Source organism: Borostomias antarcticus, assembly GCF_949987555.1.
Source record: "Borostomias antarcticus genome assembly, chromosome: 12".
NCBI classification, from domain to species: domain Eukaryota; kingdom Metazoa; phylum Chordata; class Actinopteri; order Stomiiformes; family Stomiidae; genus Borostomias; species Borostomias antarcticus.
In genome coordinates this window covers 22554775-22564365 of record NC_140245.1, presented here as the reverse complement: position 1 = coordinate 22564365, position 9591 = coordinate 22554775, and the positions used below count along the sequence as shown (strand labels likewise).

Sequence of the window (9591 nt, the reverse complement as noted above, 5' to 3'; positions counted from 1 at the left end):
GTTACAAAGTATTTTAACACGGCTTCCAGCCAATCAAAATCAAGAACCAGAACTAACCGTTGTATAAAATATTGTAGGCTACAGTTATTTTGTAGTTCGTCAACTGAACGGTGTCTAATTCAGCATGAATATTATGCGGGGCTGAGCATCACTTCTCTCCACAGATGGGCTGTTTGACAGTTCATGTAAAAAACTGCAAGGACTTCAACAAGAGCTGTATCCTTTGTTCCTCACACAACACTATCCTGATACAAACCGACTGAAGATTTAGAATTGGAAGAATATAATAATAATTCGTGTTTTTTTCCTGAGCATTTCTGTCCTCAGCTACCATAAAGAAAGGCACCCAAGGCTTCCTGAGGTTGACTTTAGGGGGGAAGGTGAAATGTACTAAGCTCTACTCTTACAACGACCCCAAGGCCGGACACTCCAAGTTTCCTATCTGCTTCAATGAGTGGAAGTACTTCTCCATACGGGTACTGTGCCCAAGAGCCACGTCATACCATACATATATGGGCCTATATATAGGATGTATTTTTCAAGTTGTTTCTCAATCCAAGGGATTTACTTGTTATGTAGGCATATGTCATTTCTTTCTGGCTTTGTGCCACATTGTGCACACTGTGTATAATCAATGTTACATTACAATACATAAGCCAGCAGACATCATCTAGCCACAGTCCAGTCCCCCAGAAAACTGCAGGTCTGCTGCAACTCTCAGTTCTTTTAAATCAAGACTGAAGACTTTTCTTTATGCCGCTGCTTTTTATTAAATCAAATAATTATTCATTCATACACTGCTCTGTAACTTTTATTCCTGTATTTTATTTTTCCTGCACTTTGTTTTAAATGTCCTTTTTTTGCGTTTTGTTTTATATGACCTTTTATGTCTTTATTGCACTTTGTCTTGATGCTTTTAATGTCTCATGTAAAGCACTTTGAATTGCCTTGTTGCTGAAATGTGCTACAACTAAACTTGCCTTGCCTTGTTTTAATTATAATTCTGGTTGGTCAGATTCCCAAGAACGTTGATCATTCCCTGGGGATCTGTGAGTCCAACCGGCTGGCTATGGAGCTCATCTTCTTTGAGCAGGGAACCGGAGTCCCCAAACTCATCGGCAAGACCTACGTCAAACTGTTGGACATCTTCAATGTGAGTTCTCCATGGCCCGACACTCAACATCCCTCAGTCACAAATGCACTATTCTGTCAGATTTTCTATCACATAATAGTGAAATGATTCATCTTAAAAGCCTGCTGCATCTTTTGTCAAAGAATTCAAAGCTTGATTTATGTTCCCCCCTAAGAGAACAACGGTGTCCCACCAGGTGGAATTGAGGCTCAAACGCCAGGTAAAGACTGGATTAGACACAGACAGATCTGAACGTGTTTGTTGTTGTGTAGATTCCTATGCTGTGTTCTTGATCTACTGTTACAGACAGTCTGTAAGGTTGACACGGAGATGGTAATCACGTATGGTTCCCTGGGTTACGGCTACTCCCATCAGGTCAGAGGGGGTCAAAGGTCAAATATTGAAATGAGTGAGGGAGAAGGATGGATGTGATGATGATGAGATTGATGGTGATTATGACGGTGGTAGCGATGATAAAAACCTTGCCTCTATTTCGCCTGTAGTTGAAGCACCCGAAGAAGAACATGGAGATGTTGGTGGAGCGCTCTCTTTTTCTTCGCTGTCCTCCTCCAGAAGATCGCAAAGACTCCCACTTGTGAGACGCCCGCGCTCACGGTCGCGCGCGCAGAAGTTCCGATCCCTTGTGTTTTCACGCTTAGCTAGCATGCTAATGCTGAGCTAGCATGCTAATGCTAACACCTGCTCTCCCTCTCTCTGCGCCCGTAGTAACGTGATCACCCCCAAACCGCTGCCCTACGTCGACCTCATCGGAGCGCTGCTGCACAGAGAGAACACAGGCTCCGCCCACAGGGGCAGTAGTTGCCCCGCGATCTCTCCGCTCGTCCTGGAGCTCCTCGAGAGGAGGGGCAGGTACGTGCCGTGGAAGGCCCACTCCTGGGGTCATAGGTCGAAGGTGTCTGCGGTTACATTTCATTTATATCATTTTATTTCGATACCTGTAAAGTTTTCATGGCTTTGAAAGGCTGTTTCGAAATTGGCGACATAGTATTCGCAACAACACCTGGTGCAGGTCAGGTGGTCACAGTGGTCTTCCGTGTGACATTGGACCGCCAGGCTGATGCAGATGCATGAGACCATGGAGGCGTTCGAGTCGTCTGAGGACGCCGTCCAGTTCCTGGAGAAGCAGGTGATGAAGAAGGGGATTCAAACTAGCAACCCTTGGAGGACGAACAAGAGGTTCAAGGTAGGTCACCTTGTGTGATCCTGTGTGTGTGTGATCCTGTGTGTGTGTGTGATCCTGTGTGTGTGTGTGTGTGTGTGTGTGTGTGTGTGTGTGTGTGTGTGTGTGTGTGTGCTATGAGAATGAGATTGATGTGTATGCTTTTCTGTTCAGGTTCTATCTAAATGGAGGAGAAAGGCATCCATGATCCCTGAACTTCTGAATTTCGGAGGCTCTGTTGCATCTGCCAAACAGAAGTCACAAACCCCGCCTACAGGTCGGCCGAATTCTCTCCCCATAACAGTTGCATATTAGTGATTGCCATGGAAAACAGGATTTGGGGGCTCCTAAAATGCAAGTAGAGGAAACTAAGAAAATGTTACTGTTTCTGCCTTAATTGGGGTAGGCACTGACCATAAAACAAAGCAGTGCCAGTAGGGGGGCGAGACCCCCCTTTTCCTGGTTAAATAAAGGTCAAATAAAAACTAAAAACCATTGTTTTCAGTTACAGGTGAAACTTCGTCTGCTCTTCTGACGAACAGGCTTCTCTCTCAGAAGGTAGGGTCACTGACATGCACGGCCTCATCGACGAACACTTTGTTTGTTGGATGATGAATATCCTGTCCTCTTAACACTGGTGTTTCCTGTCAGGACACATCTTCAGCCAATCAGAATGAGGTGCAGGACCGACGACCACCAACCGAGGTGGCAGAGAGAAGTGGGACGACCCCGCCCCCTGCCCAGTCTTCAGCCGTGACCTCATCCAAGGCTGAGCCCTCTGACCAATCGGCTGCAGCACTCACCTTGGCACAGCAAACGGTACCCGTGGGAAACACACCGGCTGAATCAGCCGTGGCCCAAAAACTAGCTCCTCCCAGCAGTGTGGCCCCCTCACCCCGGCCCCCGGACTTCCACCCTGGCCAGGCCGCGCCCCCAGCTCCCCCCAAACACGTACCCCAGGTTCTGTCCGAGGGCCAGGCCCAGCCTCCTACCCACCATACCCCCGTACCGGCCAACGTGACCTCTGTACCCATCCACCACACCTCCCCTCGCCCTCTCCCTGCCCTGGAGGAGGAAGAGGAGGAGGAGGTGTCGTCCCTCCTCAAGAGGCTCTCCTCTCTGACGGTGACCTCTGACCCTCGGGGTGACCCCACCCCGGTGCCGACCCAGGGGCAGGAGGCGTACCAGCCCCGGGCTCGGCACCACCGGGACCAGTCCGGCCCAGAAGAGCCCAGGGGGGAGAGCGCGTCCGGGAGGCGGAGCGATACAGGGGGTTCTGGACGGGCCGTGGAGCCGGGTCCGACCCAAAGAGACACCGCTGGACAGAGCAGCCCCGGGGTGGAGGTATTGAGTGGGCGTGGCTCGGTGAGCTCTGGGGGGCGGAGAGAGGACGAGAGGACGCCCCCTCCGGCGCCCGACGTGCCCCCTTCGCAGTTGGCCGGAGCGTGGACGGAGAGCCGGACCACGGCCCCCGGCCCCGTGGGGTCACCGGAGCGTAGGTCAGCGGGTTCGCCCGCCGCCTTCGGGCCCGGCCCCGCCCTCCGCCCGCTGGTCCCGCCCCCGCCGTCCAACCCCCCGAGCCCCAGCCCCCTGACCAGGTCTCCTCTCCCGCCTCTCGACCCCCGAGCCACGCCCTCTCCGGACCTGGAGACCCTGATCCTGGAGGCTCCTCCCTGGACGGGTGGGTCCATCCCTCCGCCTCGAGGACCGGGTCAGGGAGGCGCCGGCCTGCCGGACCCGGGGCTCGTCACATCCAGCGCCAGCAACAACCATCCCCCCTCCCTCTCCGCCTGGCTAAGCACCGACAGCCTCACGGGCACAGCTAGTGGGTCAGGACCGTGGTTCCTCCTCTCTGAGATTGAGGTCGCAGCTCTACGCAGCGGCCTGGTCTTCTCCCCCCTCACCCCCATCTCCACCGGTCCTGCCGGGCCCGACTGCGCCTCCCCCGGGCGAACCAGCAGCGCCGGCAAGCCAGGCAAAGAGAGGCCCAGGATCCTGAATACACGCCACCATCCATACCCCTACCAGAGGCCCAGCAGAGCCAGAGATCACTATAGGAAAATGTAGGCCCAATAAGTGTTGATAATTATTTTGTCTTAAGTTGCCTGTGAGTGTTGCTATCAAAGGAATAAAAAATGAAAGGAAGCTATCGTTTTTTCGTGTTTTTACTGCATCGTTGACTCGGAGCATCTAGCTTTCTCTAAGCGGAACCTTATTAGTATGTCTTTTGTCCTAGCCGGGGAATGTTTTTGACGGCGGAAACGCCCCCTTGCATGCAAAGCTTTTTGGTAAGTCTGTCTCTTACATTTTTAATTCTCTAAATTCACTTGATTTATAGCTTTGCAGTAGAGTGCTACGTTAAATTTAGCGTGGGATAATATACTGCAAATGAAATAAAACGGAGCGGCAAGGTGCCAGGATCTTTCACATGGTCAACAAACGCTAGGTACTAGCTAGCACTAGCTTACTACTTGCATGAGTTCGCTTGCTTGTTTAAATGTCTAGCTAAGTAAGATAAAGTGTGCAATTTCTAAATGGGTATGATTAACCTCTCAAACACGCACCATATTACTGTAATGGCACTGGCGAGAAATACCACGTTTTCCCGAAAACAACCCTATTACAGGTTGGAGAGAAGCCGCAGTAGCTGTCAGTGGTGGCTGGGCGGAGAGGGGGTGTGATTATGCGGTGAGGACGGCGTCTGTTAAGGGTTTTAACAGATCTGCATCCAGGCTCAGAGCATTCTTTAGAGGTGAGTAAGTAGAGAAGAGCCGCTGTGTTGTGAATGTCGGTGTGGTTCGTCTTCCAACAACAAGATTAGAATAACCTGCATTCTGTCTTTTTGAGATCGCGTGTAGAGAATTCAAAGCCACTTGTTGATGCTTGAGACGTGTGAACACATTTGAACCCTCATCCTCCAGTGTGGCTGCTTGTTTCACTGACGGTATGGCGAGAGAAGCCAGAGACGGCGTTCTTCTGGGACGCCCCTGGGTCCCCGTGTGTATCAGCGGATCCCAGTTCCTCGCCAAGACCTGGTTTGGGGACACAGCCTACCACATTGTGCTGACCGACCTCCACGCCGCTTGGGAAGAGGAGATGGACAGCCAGGCCATTGAGGACAGAGCCCAGGTCTGACACCATACCGTAGCTACCGAACGCGCGTCAACGTCAGAATTGTGACGCACCGCAACAACGTCTGTAACAAAGTCTGTATCGCTGCCCGTGTTGCTCCAGGAGCTGAACAAGCGTCTCCGTGCCCCGGTGCGAGCCTTCTTTTCCCACCTGTGCGACGTGGCGCAGCCCTGTCTGACTGGCCGGTCGGAAGGGGGGGTGGAGGAGGAGGAGGGGGGCGCTGACGGAGAGGCGCGCGTTTCCCTCACACGCCAGGGCAGCGGCGTCAACATGAGGCTGAAGAGCAAGATGGCCGGCCTGCCCTTCCACTGGGAGTTCCGCTGCACCCCCGCCCCGCTGGCATTGGTACGATCCAGGAACCCACTTTGAACACATGTTAGAGGAGAGAAGTAGGCCCAATCTCAAACCACCCCCTAAGCCCTCGCCCTATCCACTCCCCCTCCGTTTGCGCGTTCACGCCGAGCTTCGCCATGTTAAGGGCCGTCCCAAACCAATTAGCGCGGAGTGCGCTTGGAGTGCGAGTGGGCTGTCAACCCCTTAAATAGCAAGCCTGCATCGGTGCAAGCTCCCGATAGCCGAAGCAGGAAGTGCACGTGCCAAAGAGATGCTGCAGGAAACCGCATATAAATAACGTTCCGTCTTCCTACACTGTAAATTATTGCAGATTATTTTACAGCACTCAAACATTTGTTTTTCTCACACTGATTTAATTGCCTCAAAATAGGAGAACATCACTTTATCCCTATATCACTTGACTTGTAGCAAACTCTTAAAAGCCTGTATTCATAGCCGACATAAAATAAATCTAAATAGGCCTAGGTCTACGTCAAATGTAGCCTACATCATATATTCCTTTCCATTAGGCTGCGATATGCAAATGGTTCTTCACAAAAGAAGGAATGCTGCCAAAGAGGCATAGGAGTAAGTTATTAATTGATTTATGTATTTGTCTCGGGACAGTGTTATAGTATTAATTTAGTTAGAGTTCATTTGAAAAAACATTTCCGTTTGGACTTTTGACCATTTCTCATCATACATGGATTTAATTTCTGTGATTTATATTTGTATTATAAATCCTAAACATTTTTCCCATAAATCACCTGAACATGCCATGGTGACGGCCCTGTCCCGGTCGGTTCCGGTGGAGTGGGGAGTCCATCCCACATTTGGCTTTCCATTTATATATGAGAGTGCCCTCCACAGCTGCGAGTGACACTTCATTTGGAGGGACACTCGGTGGTGGAGTGGGAGTCGGTAGGGGGTGGTTTGGGATTGGGCCGTAGACAAACTAAATAGATAAACAAAGTACTTTTCTGTCAGTCTGTCTGTCTAGATCTGTCTAGTTTGTCTACTAATCTCCTTTGTTTTATGTGTGTATATATATGTATGATAATGTGTATATTTGTATGATAATGTGTATCCTCATGCGTGTTCTATCCTCTCGGTTGTGACCGATGGTCATGTCTGTCTCTGTGGTATTGGATGGTCATGTCTGTCTCTGTGGTATTGGATGGTCATGTCTGTCTCTGTGGTATTGGATGGTCATGTCTGTCTCTGTGGTATTGGTGGATGCTGCCGTCAGGTGTGCGGTCAGCTGGTGCGCCCCCTGCTAGCGATGAGCAGGCTACTGCAGAGGCAGGTGGAGCAGCTGGGAGCTCTGCTGGTCAGGAAGGACATGGAGATCCAGGACTACAGGGAGAACGGAGCAGTGCTGAGCAGAGGTACACACACACACACCAACACACACTCACACACACACACACACACACACACAGACACACACACACACATATGAACACAACCGTATCCATGTATTTCCTCTCTCTTCCTCCTGTGATTGGAACGCGTCTCCTTGTATTTTCAGAGCGCCTGCAGACGGACGTCTTCGAGGAGCAGAGCTGCAGAGAGAGCTTCCTCAGCCAGGTGAGGGTCTGGTTCAGACAGGTGAGGGTCTCAGGTGAGGGTCTGGTTCAGACAGGTGAGGGTCTCAGGTGAGGGTCTGGTTCAGCCAGGTGAGGGTCTCAGGTGAGGGTCTGGTTCAGACAGGTGAGGGTCTGGTCCAGCCAGGTGAGGGTCTGGTTCAGACAGGTGAGGGTCTCAGGTGAGGGTCTGGTTCAGACAGGTGAGGGTCTGGTTCAGACAGGTGAGGGTCTCAGGTGAGGGTCTGGTTCAGACAGGTGAGGGTCTCAGGTGAGGGTCTGGTTCAGCCAGGTGAGGGTCTGGTTCAGACAGGTGAGGGTCTCAGGTGAGGGTCTGGTTCAGCCAGGTGAGGGTCTCAGGTGAGGGTCTGGTTCAGACAGGTGAGGGTCTCAGGTGAGGGTCTGGTTCAGACAGGTGAGGGTCTCAGGTGAGGGTCTGGTTCAGACAGACTAAACCCTCCAGATGAAGACGTCAACAGGGTTGAACCTCCTCTACTCCGCCGGCCCGACAGGGTTGATATTACAGGGCAGGGTGCAGGGTGGGATAACTTTCTCTCTCTCTCTCTCTCTCTTTCTTTCTTTCTTTCTCTCTCTTTCTCTCTCTCTGTCTTCTCTCTCTCTCCCTCTCTCTCTCTTTCCCTCTCTTTCTCTCTCTCTGTCTCTCTCTCCCTATCTCTCTGTCTCTCTGTCTGTCTCTCCCTCTCCCTCTCTTTCTGTCTCTCTCCCTCTCTCCCTCTCTCCCTCTCTCCCTCTCTCCCTCTCTCTCCCTCTCTCTCTCTCATCCTCAGGGGTGTCGGTCCTGTTTTTACCCTCCTCACCACTCCGTCCCCGAATGTTAAATGGTTGTGGTTGCCGTGGTGAAGCGCTGACCTCAGGAATGCCCTCTGTCACAGAAATAAGAGGGCTGGTGACCCAGCGACTACAGCTCACGCTTCATTTAAGGACGCTTTCGACATTTTGGTCGGGTGTCATATAGTTCTATGAGCTGGTGTTTTTAGGTAAAACGGTGTGTGCGTGTGTGTGTGTGTGCGCGTGTGTGTGCGTGTGTGTGTGCGATGTTTGAGTCAGGTTTACTGTATGAGGATGTGGAATTTCTCAGCCATAGCTTTGTTGACCCCCATCTGTGACCTGTGTGTGTTTGTATTTGTGTGTGTGCGCGTGTGTGTGTTGGAGTATTTCAAAGTGTCCTGAGGAATGTCGAGGTGTGAGTGTGTGTCCGTGTTCTCCGACAACAATCAGGAGGACGGGGTCCCGTGTCCCACCTCCTCGGTCCTCTCAGGGGCACGGCGCCTCCGTCGTCCTGCCCGGTCCGAGCGCTCTTCCCTGGGGTAGCCTCGGGCCGTGCGCCTGGCGTCCTGGTGGTCTGGTGGCCAGCAGACACGCTACTCATGAGATGGCCCATAAACAGGGAACATGGCCTGTAGAAAACTTCTCTGGGATCAAAGAGCACCCCCCATACAAATACACACACACATACACATACCACACACACACACACCCTCTTTCTCCTGACCGTGGCAAATTCCACTCGGCTTCGACAGGGCGCCTCGGACCAAAGTCCAAACTGAAATAAAATGTGTCTGGCAAAAATGTCGCCTGGTAGTGTCAAATGAACATCACACAGACAGACAGACACACACGCACACACACACACACACACACACTCTCCAGGGCGAGGGAGGAGGCCATTCCTGGGGTCTCTTCATGGGCAGACAAGTCGGGCGGGGGTCTGTGCCGTGTGTGTGTAGTATTTACCTATAGCAGAGCGCGTCTCCTCTTGAAGGAGTCTCTGTTTGTCTCTCCCTCTTTCCGTCTGTGTCTCACTACTCATCTTTCCTGTAAGTGAGGCTGGCGGCCTCCTAAGAGAGGCTGGCGGCCTCCTAAGAGAGGCTGGCGGCCCCCTCTGCTCGTCTCAGAGCTATACTTGGAACTCCTGGGTCAGTGATTGGTCAGGCCTCCTAGATAATGGCCCCTTCACCTCCTCTCACCTCCGCAAACACGGCCCCGCCTTTCAACGCCGACGCTGGCCTGAAACATGCCTTTTATCTGCGGGCAAATACGTTTGCGACGAGCCCGGCCATCAAAGCGCAGCGCGGGTATTTTTAGAGGATGATTTTCCTGAAAATGAAAGGATGGGGGGAGGGAGAGCGGAGGCGGGGGGGTCCTCTCCTTTTTTTCTGTTTGCCTCTGGCTCTGTTTGTCCCTCGTCCCCGCCCTTCTGCACTCCT

At 52.0% G+C, this 9591-nt stretch overlaps 1 protein-coding gene across 1 annotated transcript in view; it reads left to right on the top strand.

The window, feature by feature from the left end:
- Nucleotides 1-4550: 4550 nt before the first annotated feature.
- nhej1 (nonhomologous end-joining factor 1) overlaps nucleotides 4551-9591 on the top strand; it is an 11943-nt gene continuing 6902 nt past the window's right edge. The window contains exons 1-6 of the mRNA XM_084446732.1: nucleotides 4551-4600; nucleotides 4939-5064; nucleotides 5234-5441; nucleotides 5547-5789; nucleotides 7027-7165; nucleotides 7309-7367. Coding sequence (XP_084302858.1) covers nucleotides 5259-5441; nucleotides 5547-5789; nucleotides 7027-7165; nucleotides 7309-7367 — 624 coding nt within the window. The 5' untranslated portion in view covers nucleotides 4551-4600; nucleotides 4939-5064; nucleotides 5234-5258. The remainder of the gene's footprint in view (nucleotides 4601-4938; nucleotides 5065-5233; nucleotides 5442-5546; nucleotides 5790-7026; nucleotides 7166-7308; nucleotides 7368-9591) is intronic.